Source organism: Ochotona curzoniae, unplaced genomic scaffold (genome assembly GCF_017591425.1).
Source record: "Ochotona curzoniae isolate NIBS_2020 unplaced genomic scaffold, NIBS_Ocur_1.0 contig_291, whole genome shotgun sequence".
Classification (NCBI taxonomy): Eukaryota; Metazoa; Chordata; class Mammalia; order Lagomorpha; family Ochotonidae; genus Ochotona; species Ochotona curzoniae.
In genome coordinates, this window is record NW_024465649.1 from 13,189,286 (window position 1) to 13,203,420 (window position 14,135).

Here is a 14,135-nt window from a genome sequence, read left to right on the forward strand (position 1 = left end):
TGGTACAACTGGCTAAGTGCCACTTGTGATCATTGTGTTAGTTTCAAGTCCCAGCTGTTTTGCTTTGGATTCAGCTTCTTGCTAATGAGCCACGAAAAGCATCAGAAGTTACTTGGTAAGGGGCTGGTGCGTTGGCTCAACTGCCTTTCCAATAAAAATAAATAATTTTTTTTCTTTTAAAAAAGTTACTTGGTGCCCTGCCATGCATGTGTAAGATCAGGGCCGAGTTCCTAGCTCCTGGCTGGCTCATCCATGCCCAGATCTGGCTGTTTGGGGTATTAGTGAATCAACAAATGGAAAAATATCTCTCCCTCCTCTCCTTCTTCCCTTTTTCCCTGTCACTCTTTTTAATAAATCTTTAAACACTAAAAAGAAAACATTGGTTTTTATATTATTTTTAAAGATTTATTTATTTATTTGAAAGGAAGACACAGAGGGGAAGAGAGAGATATTTTTCATTGCCTCTTTCACTCGGCAGCCAGGTCTGGGCCAGGCCAAAGTCAGGAGCCAAGAAATCCATCTTGATCTCCCACATGGGTAGCAATGGCCCAAGTACTGGGGCTATGTTCTACTGCCTTCCCAAGCTCAGTAGAAGGCTTGATTGGGAGCAGAGCAAGTAGGACTTCAACCAGTGCTCTGATAAGCAATGGCTTAACCCTCTGTGTCACAGCACCTACCCTTTCACGTTTATTTTTTACGAACTATAATTAGTATAATAGTTTTTCATCAGCTTCTCTTAACATTTTCCAAACATACAAAAAGCCATTGATAGTAATGGTTTGGTTTTTTCCTTTTCATATTCTACTGTTCAGTGTTTTAGTCTGGTCTTATTGCATAGCCAGATCTCCAGGATAAGAAATAACTGCAATGACAACAGGCATACTTGCCTTATTCCTGTCTAGTAGGTGTCAATTACTGAATCTTACTAGAACAGAAATCTCCCCACCCCCACTGCAGTGGTATTCATTGAGCCTTCACTTAAGCACACAGCGTGACTACTTACTCCCTTAAAGGGCTTGCCCGTCCACCCAGCTCTACCCTCCTATTTAATACATGGTCAGCTGTCCACTCTGCAGTGTCCGCCAAGTGCTTGGTTCAACTAACTCACTGTGGATTGGGAATCTATGAGGGTACATGGGGACTGCATCTATTCTGAAGGTGTGCAGATTTCTTTTTCCTAGCATTATTCTTCATACAATACAGCTTAACAACTACTTGTATAACACTTGCATTACATTGGGTGTTACAAGCAATCTAGAGTTGATTGCATATCTGGGTGGATATGCATAGATCATATGTAAATATTGTGCCATTTTATCATGAGTTATCCGTGGATTTGGGCCCCTCCTGAGGGGTAAAGGATGAATGCAGGAACAAATACCTTGCAAGTAGTAAAGGACAACTGTATTCCTGTCTTCAGGGCCTGCACTGTCCCAGTATGTTCCCTTATAGAGATGCACCTCTTCTGGTGGAGCACTCACCTTAAAACAGAGTGCTGTGTCCTCCAACTCTGGGAGAAAATGGTTTTCTCAGGGATCCAGCAAAGTAGCAGCTAGGGTAGAGGTTGGCCAAGAAATCTACTCATTGGTTCAATACATGCCAGGCACTGGGCCTAGAGATATAAGTAAGATAGTTCCTGCCCTCAAAGGGCTTAGTCTGGGTTGGGTTGCAGCAATTTTGTGTAAGGCACTGTGGTCTGGGGATAGATAACACATGAGGGAGCAGGGACGGCCCAGAGCAGTTGGGGAAGACCTCACATGTGACCTGCATCTCGACAGATGCTTAGTTATTGAAGGAAAGGAGAAATGGGAGGAGGACTTCTGAGTACCAGAAAAGAACACACAGATACGGAACCTGAGCTGGGGGGAGGCTGGGAGGGAAGAGACTCCATCGTAGAGGGGACAAGATAGATGCCAATGTCTGGGCAGTGGGCTGAAGCCTGCAGGAGCTGCAGTGAGCATGTCCCCTCCACAGTGGTCTTGGCCCTGCTGTGCATGAGTGGCTACCTGATCTGGAGAAACTGGAAGCGGAAGAACACCAAAAGTATGAACTTTGACAACCCCGTGTACCGGAAAACAACAGAAGAAGAAGACGATGATGAACTCCACATAGGGAGGACTGCTCAGATTGGCCATGTCTACCCGGCAGTAAGTAGTCCTTGTGGGAAAATTCTCATCTGCCCTGCCTTCCATTTGCCTGCCCTTCCATTTGCCTTCCTTCTCCCATTTTTCCCGTCCTCCACCCCTCACTTATCAAGAACCTACCATGCACTAGATTTTGAGAAACAGAGATGTGCTGGGGAAAGCTGTTAGGGTAGAACAGGTATTAAGACCATCTTGGACCTAACAGCTCTTCCTGGCCAAATGTCTTTAACTTGAATGCATGCCAAGCATCTCATTAGGTATCAGGTGTTTAAAACAAATAAGCAGGGTACCTGCTCCCAAGCACCTGCTGGGACCTTTCATATACTCATGCACAGTTGCACAACTGTGCACCAAGTGCCATGGTGGAAGCTCAGGAGTCCTCTATTCTAGGAAACCTTCCCTGACTTTGTCCCATAGCCCCCTAGGCCTCTCCATTTACAGCATCTGACACATCATTCACTTAAATTTTCCTAGTGGTCTTCCCATTAGATGGAGATCTTTGAGGGTGGAATAACCTGTTTTCCTGGTGCCTAGCACAGCATAGCTAGTTTCCAAGAAATATTTGTTGACCAAATGCTAAGCAAACATCAGCAAGGGACTTGTTAATTCTGCCTGGGGAATCAGTCAAGGAAATCAGAAAAAGTAACAGAAAAGGTCTTGGAAAGATTAATAGCAATTTTGCAGACCAAGAAAGGGAAATGGCACTCCAGAGGCTTGGGCAAATACTTAGAGGCACCAAAGAGCATGACTTGTTGGGGGAGCAAGGGCCATGCAGTGGCTGGAACAGGGCATCATTGTTACATAGCAGAGCCAGGGGGCTGAGTGTGACCACAGAGGTCATCCAGTCCATCCCCCTGTCAGGCAATCAGCAGCTTTGATCGCCCACTGTGGGCAGAGCCCTGTCTTGGGGAGACCAGAGAACTGGAAGACTCAGCCCCTGCCCTCAAGGAGCTTTTTGTCTTGCCGGGGGAACCAAGGTCACAGCTGCACCAACACCCGAAGAACCCTCTTTCCGAGCTGCCTGTCGTCAAATGCAAGGTAGGGCAGTGCCACTCCAAGTCTGAGGGGCTGGTGAGTGAGGGCATGGACTCACGCAGGTGCAGCCAATCCCAGAAAGTTTTGTGGTTTTAGAAGGCTGCAAATTATAAGCTGGGTATTGGGGAAAAGAGGAATCATGGGTTAGTCACAGACTCAGGAAATGGCATGTGTTAAGAAACTGACTGAGTATGGGGCAGGGCATGTAGAATCATTGTTGAAGCAAATTGTTCCTGAAGGGTGGACATGGAAAATGAATCAAACAAGTGAGGAGCATCAGCAGAGGGCCTGCACTGTTTTAAATTTAGCTGATCCAAGTAAACAGCTGCTTAGCCAGTTTTAATCAAGGGGGCACAGTGGAGACTGAGTTTGAAGTAAGATAACTGCCAGCCCTACCATGTGTCACAGCCCTGTGATATTAGTCACTTCTTTCTGCTTGTTTTTATTTGTCATAATAACCTCTGTTTTATTGTCCTTCTGGGTTTCTAAAGTCCAAAGAAAGATAGTACATGTGAGATCGCTTTGTGATTTACAAAGCACTTTGCACATGTAAAGTAGCATTGTTTGTAAAGAAGGAAATGAGCTCCTACCAGCTACAAACAATAGTAGAGTGAGGACAATGCTATTTAGTGACACCTACTGTGTGTCAGACACTGATCTCAGTGATTTGCTACATTTATTCATTTTATCTTCACAGTAGCCTTATAAAGTTGGTATTACTAGTCCCACTTTGTACATGAGGAAACTGAGACTCATAGGAATTGAATAGCTTGCTCAAGGTCATAGCCAAGAAGTGGCAGAACCAGGATTCAAACTCTGGTCTGTATGTATACAGAAGCTAGTGTTGCTTCCATTCTATCATGGAGTAAATAGCCTTGAAGCTCTGGAAATTGATTTCTCAACAACCTGTTCCTTCCTCTGTCCCTCTCTCAGTTCTCTCATCACTACTGGGACCTGTCTTTAGGCTAGAGATTTGTCTCAGAGACAGTGGGATGGTGGCTGGATTAGAATACCATAGTCTCACATACCTATGCTAGGGGACCATGGCCATTACATTCATGGAAAACCACAATGAAATAATGATTTCAGTGGCAGTGGAGTCACCTTTTACCATATGTAGACACCACAGAAATGAAGCATATTTGCCTGGTTCCATTTTATACTAGGTAGGTTGAGGCAGAATAATATGAACCACATACATGTCAGGTACTACATTAAACACTCCATGTGCCTTATCTCATTTGATTCCCCAGCAATCCTATGAGGTAAGTCCTAGTGCTATTCCCATTTGACAGATGATAAAACTAAGAATCAGAGAGGTGAAATGACTAGCCCTGTTTTATATAACCACAGAAAGAAGGATGCTGAAATGAAGTTATGTCCAAAGGAAGGAATGGATGAGTGGTAGAAGAGGGTTCTTATATCAGGATAATCTAGGGAAAGCTGTATGTGTTCTGGAGGAAGAAACAACCCCAAATGAAGGAAAAGGAATTCAACCACTATAAATCTCCAGGGCTGTCCTGAGCAGAGAACTCTGATTCTAATGAGATTCAGGAAACATCAAAAGATCGAAACATTTCATTTCAACATAGGACAACATTTAAACCCACTGTCCAAAAGGGAATAGACTGGCTCGGGTTAGGATGTCCACTACCTAGTGCTAAGTCATTTGTGGCAAAGAAGAGGTGTGGGGGAGAGGGATTAAATTTGACCTGCATAGCTTTCCAATTCTGTGTCATCAGTAGGAGGGGGTACAGCATATCAGCCTGCTCATTGTGGTTATCTTGCTGAGGTTTAACCCTTGCCCAAGCCAACCCTCTCAGGTTGATCAACTCCAAAATCGTCGAAGGGAGGATTGAGAATGTTTAGATTTCTCCTTGACAAAGTGGGACAGAAAAAAATAATGAAGAAAGCTACAGCTCTGGATTCACACCAAATTTTAGTTCAGCCACTTGCTAGGATCCAGGACAAGTATTACTTAAGTTCATTGAGTCTCAGTTTTCTCATCTATAAAATAAAAAAGACAACTTTTGTCTTATGGAACAGTTTGAAGATGATGTGAGCCAATATCTTTTGAGCAGTAGTATGTCTAATACTTTGCTGATGATAAACAGGAGCTCTTGCATGTCTAATAATGATTTCTTTGGTCTCTCTCCCCAGCGAGTGGCATTAAGCATTGAAGATGATGGACTACCTTGAGGATGGGACCAGCCCTTCGTGCCTCATGGACTTCAGTCCCATGCACTATACTCTCTGGATGGTGTGGCACAGGGTGGATGGGTTTCTGTATATGGGTCTGTGTGTGTATGTGTGTGTGGGTGTGTGTCATTTTTTTTTTTAATTTATGTCGTGGAAAGGTAACCACAAAGTTATGATGAACTGCAAACATCCAAAGGATGTGAGAGTTTTTATATGTATAATGTTTTATACACTTTTTAACTGGTTGCACTACCCATGAGGAATTCATGGACTGGCTACTGCTGAGTGACTAACATGATGTACATAACCAAACAAACGCCCAGGGGACAGAACCTAACTCATCAACTAAAACCTATATTTACAGAGGATGTTTGACTTTAGGGGGGTTTTTTAGGTTTAGGGATTTTGGTTTTTTTGTAAATAAAATTATTATGCTTTGTGGCTATTTATCAACATAAGTAGAAAAAGAAAAAAATACTTCAATTCCCCCCCCCTTTTAGATTATTTATTAACATATTTTTAAAAATAAGATTAGTTCTCTAAATAATTTAGAGAAGCAAGAGTATTTATTTTTGGTATGACTGGCCCACCACACAGATTTGTGTGTGTGTGTGTGTGTGTGTGTGTGTGTGTGTGTGTGCTAATATGCATATGTGTGTGAGAGACAACTCTGTAGAGAAGAGGCACACCAGTTGTTCAAATACAGAAAGATCCGTTTATTTTAAAAAGAGTCCACACGAGGTATCTGAGGTTTTCAGAGAAGCCTTTGGAAATTTGGCTCATAAAATAGATGCCATGATTTGTGCAAACATATGGTACAACAAGCAGATCTTTTCACTCCTGACTAGTTTCTAAGACCTTTGTAAATGAGGAAAGCCATTCCACTCTCTCATGGCTGCTGTGGCTCTTGCCTGGACTTCCCAGTCCGTGGTGAACGTCAGTGTACAGGCTCTGCCCAGTGCCAGAAGCTTTTAGGAGCTCCAGGAAGAACAGGCCTAAACCTCAGCTGCTCCTTGTATTTAAATTTAGCTCTTTGAGTAACATCAATTTCCTTCAGTATGTTAGGGTTGAATTTGAAGGATACCATTCTTAAAGAACTAAATGGAGATTTTCCAGGACAGCCCAAGTTTACTATATGAACTGGCTCAGGCATTGAACCTCTGAGACATGCTGCAGATGAGGATAAAGATGGTGGAATAGGTTTTATTACACCACCATTTCTGCATTCCCTTTATTGTTTTCTTTAAGTGAGGAAGATGTTCTGAAGTAATAAGCAAATTTCTTACCTTTACATGTTCATACTGATGTAATGAATTTTTGGTTTAAATCAGAAAAAGTGGTCAAACTTAAAGCCGTACTGAGGGGTGGAGAATTGCACAGTGTTATAGCATATTGGATGTATGTGTTCACACAGGAATTTGGTTTACTGTTTTGTAAATAAAAGGAAAAACTTTGGGTATATGTAAACATTTTTACATGATGGACATCTTTGCTTTTCCTGAGCCTTAGGAGAGGTAGAAAGCTGTTTTCTGTTTGTGAGATCTATCACTGGAAACATAACCCTACAATCTCCAGAGGAAAGTAAATCCTCTTTGGCTTTCTCATTGATAGTGTGGTCTTTTCTTGACTCTGCTGTTCTGCCGCTTTGCTCCCACAAGACAACCAGGGACCAGGTGCAACATGGAAGTGTTTTCACTTCACAAGGAGTGGAGGACATGTATCTAACCTTAGAACTCCTGGAACTTGACCCTCTTAATACCTCTCCACTCTGCTCCTCAGTGAAGCTTGGATGTCTCATGAGCATGCTACCCTTTGAATTTTCAGGCAGCTGTTGCAAAGTTCTGTCATCTTTTCCTGGGACTTTCCTCTGCCTCATTCATGGTCTCCTACCCTTTCAGAAAACAACTGAGTTCTGGAACTTGGGCACTGTTTTGCATAAGGCAGCATGATATTCCTATGTTAATATTCCGGAAACACTGAGGGTCAACATAGTTGAGCTAAAATGACTAATAGCAAACAGAATGCTGAGAACAGGGGTCAACTCCTATGGAGCTTAACCACTACTATTCTTCCAAGAATGGAAAGTAAAGTTAATTTTTCACAGAAGAAAAATGATGAAAGTGAAAAACATTGGCATGGACACCGAACAAAAGGCTTCTTATAGAACCTGCCTTCAAAGACAATGAATTTTCCAGTGAAATAAATGATAACAGTGGCTAATGCATAGCTTCTAAACTTATTCAGATTCTGGCCTTCACAAAAATATATGAATGGGACCTGGACACAGAACCTGAGGTTTAAAAATGCTGGTGAAATGATCAGCTTTCGGAGAGATATCCTGACTACGCTCCAGCAACAGCCTGAAAGAGGCAGCTAGGAATGACCTTTAAGAAAATGGTGAAATACAAGTTGGACAGCAGTAAATGGAAGGAATCGGACATCCTCCCCAACTTATAGGGGTTTTGAAGCCTAGCTTTGAGGCGGTTACAGTTGTTGCCTGTTCCTCCTGTATACCTACAGCCACTAAAAGATCGAGAAGGCATTGGACTATGGGACTAAAAGGGAGCTTAGAGGCAATAAACAGAAAATACACCCAGCAATATCGCAGAGAAAGGTCCCAATCCCTTTGCTTTTCCAGGATGTGACTTTGTGCTGCCTGAACATTGTATCAGACCTGCTATCCTTCCTGTGATCCCCCTTTCCAGCAGACTTATAAAGCACCAGCAGGAATGGCCTTGTGGAAATAGAGAAAATGAAAACTTTATTGACTCTTGATAGATAGCATGATTATTTATAAAAACAGATGGAAATAGCCTGTACCCTCAACTGGGGAAAAAAAAAATAAGAGAAATCGGGACTCAATTTATGGCAATAAGTCCTCTTGATCCTGCCAGTTGTTCCTATGTGATTGCAGTATATTTTTTCTCTAGCAGTGGACTCCAGGTGCCAATGACATGCCAGGCACTGCAGATATAAAGGTTGCTTAGACATTCCCTATCTTTACAGAGCGGCAAAGGAAGACATGGAAATAAGGAAGAGATTCTACTGGGCATGCAATAAGGGTACAAAGACCACCCTACCTGAGGAGATAAGGCAGGATGTTATCACAGGAGAAGCGACCCTACACGAAGTCTTAAACACTAAGAAGGCTGCTTCAGGCCAAGGACACAGGCACGGAACAGCATTGGGACATTAAGGAACTACACATAATTCACTGGAATGAAAGGGGACTTAGCCAGACATGAGGCTAGATGGAAAGACAGGTTCAATGTAAGCACTTTATAAAATACTTATATTTAAGTTACAGTTCAATTAAGCAAACTTTTCTTGGTTGTTTACTGTGTGCAAGTAACAATGCATCGTTGAAAATTTGCCGAAACGCACCCCCAGCACTTTGCAGGCAGGACATGACTGAGCCTCAAGCTTTCCAGCAGCCAAAGGGAACTGCTGACTGCTCTTCAGATAGTGGACTTGAGGATTTGTGATATGATCAATGAAAACTATGATCAATGGGATTTTCACAGAAGTAGGCCACGGAGTCAAGAGTCTCTTAGGTTTTCTCAACTCTGAGAAAGAAAAACAGCAATTTGGAAGACCAGGAGAAGACTGCCCCTTCAGTGTCCTGTCAAACACTGTTGGGACTGGGCAGAGGACCCTGGGGATTAGTCTCCCCAGCCACTCCCAGACTCCAGCCACACACTCATCATTTCATGGAACATAAATGAGGTAGCACTTCAGAGTTCCAGAGTAAGTCATTTCCTTTCCCATAAATGCATGAAGGTAGAGTATCAGAATCTTCTAACACTGTATTTGTAAGGTATTGGGGATTTTTCAGGACATGGAGAATTGAGAAGGTGTGGGTATTACAGCTTCAAATTTTCAGTTGATATTTTAAAAAATCAGGAGGCTCTGTTCATTCAGGTTGTGCACTATGTACACGGCCAAGAATGAGCAGATACCCTTTGCATTTGAAAACATTTTGTGCTGTAAAAAAGTAATTTTAAGAAAACCACCCGGTTACATATATATATATTTAAAGACAAGGTTTTGATACTTTTTTTTACAAAAAAAAGGGGGGGGGGAGGTAAACAAATACCTGTACAAACCATGTACTTTTAAAAATACTGTTTTTGTTCCACAAGAGCTATTGTTAATATGGGGGGGTACCATTACTGCTTTGCAAACTTCACCTTCACACACTGTACCCAAAGGGGTTTCCCTTGTTTGTTTCCTCCCATCACCCAAGTTACTGTATTTGATGTTAACAGTCAGGCATGTGAAAATGTTGGGTCATGCTAAGCATTTCTGTTCTTTCCGTCTCATCGTTCCCAGTTCCGTTAACGTCTCTACTCGATACCCTTTGCAGTCTGGCTTCCCTTCCAGAAACCAAGGGGCTGGGCTGGCAGGGGGACACTGCATCCCCCTAGCTGCACTGACATCTTGGTGGACTGAAAACCAAATGTGGACATTTGTAAGATCCATGCACTGTTTTTAGAGAGATTAAATTCATTTTTTTAAATCTTAAGTCTTGTTTCATTGTGATGCTTCAAGTAGGAAGGATGAACTCTGATTGAATCCCTAGTATGTGCCAGGTGTTTTACATAGTTTATCTCATGTTTTGTCAACAATCCTGAGAAACAAATACTATCTACTCACATATTATAGATGAGGACATGGGGCAGGCAACTACCCAAAGTCATAGGCCCTCAAAGAACAACTGCACACATAACATTATCTGCTTTGATTACACTCTGCTACTGTTTGGCTCACTCTGGTGGTCTTTTAGTCCTCCACTTACATAATGCCTTCCATATTCTTTTAGGCTGAGCTAGCCAGCTCAACTCTGCTTCCACAGTAGTTTCTGCCTGCTTGCTTCGATGCTTGTGCCTTGCCAAGCCACTCCCATGCCACCCAGACTGCTTTTACCAAGGCCAGGCAGGTTCTCCTTGATTATCAATCTTGTAATCACTTCCAGTCCTTATTTTCTTCTGCTTGGAGCAGGCATTTGTTGGCCACTCCTCTCTTCTAATGCTCTTATTCTGGCTTTCCTGAAGCCATATCCCTGGCTTCCTTGTTCCTCCCACCTCTGGCCACTTCTTGGTCACCATTATGAATTATGCTAATACTTATCAGATTTTCATACGTGATTTTTTTCAAAGAGTTTGTGCAGAAATCAAATTAGAAGATATGTTTTGGAACCCAAAAAAATGTCAAATCCATATAGAGTTTTGTCATGATACTCATTTCCCATGAACTTTTTGAAGACTTCATACTTCTAATCCTATTGCAACCTACAATACTGCTGTCAAAGTGACCTTCCAGAGTGCTGGTTTGAGTCCTGGCTACTCCTTTTCAGATCCAGCTCCCTGCTAATGCACCTGGGAAAGCAGAGATAAAATGCCCCGAGTCCTTGGGCCTCTGCAATCCACATGGGAGGCTTCTGGGTGTCATAGCCATTTGGAGAGTGAACCAACAAATGATGAAAGCTACTTCTCTCCTTCTGACACTCTGCCTTTAACTATTTTTTTTTATTATTATTTTTAAAGTTCTTGGCTTGGAACAGTAGCCTAGCGGCTAAAGTCCTTGCCCTGCATGCACCGGGATCCCATATGGATGCCAGTTCATACCCTGGCTGCTCCACTTCCCTTCCTGCTCCATGTTTGTGGCCTTGGAAAGCAGTTGAGGACAGCCCAAAGCCTTGGGACCTTGCACCTGCGTGAGAGACCCAGAAGAAGCTCCTGGCTCCTGATAGCTCCACTCAGGGAGTGAACCAACAGATAGAAGATGTTTCTCTGTCTCGCCTTCTCTGTAAAAATCTGACTTTCCAATAAAAAGAAATAAACCTTGTAATCTTTTTTTAAGTTCCAGAGAGGGAGAGACAGAGATTTTCTATCCACTGGTTCCTGCCCCCAAATGGACACAAACATCAGGGCTGGGCTGGTCTGTTAGCTGGCCTCTTCCAGGTCTGCTATGTAGGTGCAGGGGCACGAGTATTTGGGCACTCTTCCAGTGTTTCCTAGGCACATCAGCAAAGAGTGGGATCAGAAGTAGTGCAGTAGAGACTCAAGCTGGCACCCATAGGGGATGTTAGTGCCACAGGTGGAGGCTTAATAAGCCATGCCACGATGCCAGTTCTTAAACCATTATAAAAAATTCAATATTCTTGGCTTTGCCCATTCTGCCCCTTCTCAAACATCACCACTCACCATGTTATCACTCAGTTCTTAGTGATTTCAATTTGAAATGTGTCCTGTGGAAGACTTCCTTGAGGCCCTAGCTTTGAGTGGGAACCACCATACACCTCCAAGCCTGGTCTTCCCCTGATGATAACCTGAATCTCTACATTGCAAATGCTTGGCAACTGTTGACTTGCTTTCCCTGCAAGCTCTATTCATACTTGTCTTGCTCACCAATGTATCCCTGTCACAGGTAAATGCTGTGATTTAGAAATTAGCTTGGAAATCAAATGCCCCTCAAAAAAGTTCATTTGCTCAAGGCTTGGTCCCCAGGGTGGCACACTGTTGGCAGGTGGTGGAACATTAGTCCAGCTAACCTGGTAAGGAGTCCTTGTGTGACTCTTGGGTTCCCCTGTGAGGGTTGTTAGAAATGCTTGGGTCGGGCCCGGCGCGGTGGCGCAAGTGGTTAAAGGTCCTTGCCTTGCACGCCCGGGATCCCATATGGGCACCGGTTCTAATCCCGGCAGCCCCGCTTCCCTTCCAGCTCCCTGCCTGTGGCCCGGGAAAGTGGTCGAGGACAGCCCAAAGCTTTGGGACCCTGCACCCGCGTGGGAGACCCGGAAGAGGCTCCTGGCTTCGGATCGGCATAGTATCGGCCCGTTGCGCTCACTTGGGGAGTGAACCATCGGACGGAAGATCTTCCTCTCTGTCTCTCCTCTCTGTATATCCGCCTTTCCAATGAAAAAATAATAAAAATAAATCTTAAAAAAAAAAAGAAATGCTTGGGTCTTCGCCAAGCCCACTTGACAAAGTTGTGAACTTTGAAAACTGTGAGCTAAATAAGCCTGTTCTCTTTATAAAATTAGTTACCTCAGGGATTTCATGACAGTCACAAAAGGCTGACTAATATGGTAGATGCTCCATAAACTAAGTCAGAATTCAAGCACTGCAGACACACATACAGGACTCAGCTATGCCATGTCTCTCTCATACTACTCAAAACAAACCTGTATGGCTTTACAGATTGCAGTCAAGTGTCCCTTCAGTATCTCATCACCTTAACCTTGTGGTGATTCCTGACGCCCCCTCAAGTACATTCAGGACTGAACTACAACTACCTCAATATTATTGGAGTGATTCAGAGAATAAGCAGAAGTCAGTGACTCAGCCTAGTGACTTCCTGTGTGGTGATTGCTCCCCTTCTGTCATTTAGAAATAAAATCCCTATTATTATTCTTATCCAATTTTCTGTAATAAAAATGCCAATGGTTTTGTAACCATTGAAAGAAATTGCAATCAGGGGCCCAGCATGGTGGCCTAGCAGCTTAAGTCCTTGCTTTGCACGCGATGGGATCCCATATGGGTACTGGTTCTAATCCCAGTGGCCCCGTTTACCATCCAGTTGCCTGCTTGTGGTCTGGAGAAGCAGTAGAGGATGGTCTAAGGCCTAGTAGTCCTGCACCTACATGGGAGACCTGGAAGAGGCTCCAGGATCCTGACTTTGGTTTGGCTCAGCTCCTACCATTGCGGTCACTTGGGGCGTGAACCACCGGAGGCAAGACCTCTCTCTCTCTCCTCTCTGTATATATGACTTTGCATTAAAGATTAAAAAAAATTGCAATCAGTTCATCTACTTACAGCAAACCACTATCACACTAGAAACTATCTTGCCCACATCACTGGAGACTCCCCACTCCCCAGCCCCACACTACTCGCTGCTTGCAGTGCTTTTTTTCAGAGAGAAAACAACTGTTCCGGGTGGTCGGTATGGGAATCTGAGACTCGGGTCCTGATTCGCAGCACAGCACCAGGGGTGAGGCCATCCCAGCAGTCTAGAACCATCCTCTGCCTGACGGAGTGGACCTTAAGGGCCTCAAACAGGCCTACACGAGGATTTTAACTGCCTTTGGCCCACTCAAGTGAGACGTTTCTTCCACAGCCAGTAAGTCTTCCACTTTGGTCTGAAGTCAGAGCAGTGCTCCATAGCCCACACTCACCTGAGAACTTTACCAAAAAACGGAAGAGCCACCAGTCAGGTACACCTTAAGAAGTTTCCATTCGTGCGGGGTGGAGCCCGGGCATCAGTCATTTTTTAGAGGTTCCATGATCATGTGATTCTGGCACGGTCTGGAATGGCTGTGGAGGTAAGTGCTGGAACTGAGAGGCGGGAAGGCAAAACTTCCCGTCACCTTCTGCTCATAGCACCCACACCTCCAGAGACAAGCGACAAAGAGGCAGGAAGGGCTGAGGGGCGCAGTGTGGGCCAGGCAGTCCCCGCGGTGGGTTCGGGGGGAAGGTGCGCCGGGGGACCATCGTCCTACATCCGCCGATGACACACCGGCGCCAAGGAGGGCGAGGGTGGGTCGTTTTCACAGAGATTGGACGCAGGGCTCGGGGGTTTTCGGCTGTAGGTCGGAGCCCACACCTCCGCTGGCAAACTCAGCCTCTTGCCTCAGCCAGAACGCACACCTGCCGGCAAAATTCAGCCTCCGCTGGGTTCCAGAGGGAGGGGCATGGCTTTCTGCTCCGCCTCCGATAAGGGGGCGTGGCAGCTGCGTCCCCGCCTCTGGCTTCAAGCTAA

General features: G+C 44.3%; 1 protein-coding gene across 8 annotated transcripts in view; it reads left to right on the top strand.

The window, feature by feature from the left end:
- LRP8 (LDL receptor related protein 8) overlaps positions 1–9,903 on the top strand; it is a 67,639-nt gene extending 57,736 nt beyond the window's left edge. For 5 of the 8 annotated variants that reach the window (XM_040978521.1, XM_040978520.1, XM_040978523.1 and 2 more), the window contains 3 exons: positions 1,975–2,147; positions 3,006–3,182; positions 5,340–9,903. In XM_040978521.1, coding sequence (XP_040834455.1) covers positions 1,975–2,147; positions 3,006–3,182; positions 5,340–5,378 — 389 coding nt within the window. In that variant the 3' untranslated portion in view covers positions 5,379–9,903. The remainder of the gene's footprint in view (positions 1–1,974; positions 2,148–3,005; positions 3,183–5,339) is intronic. The other 3 variants (XM_040978522.1, XM_040978525.1, XM_040978527.1) reach the window with 1 other exon arrangement.
- Positions 9,904–14,135: the final 4,232 nt, after the last annotated feature.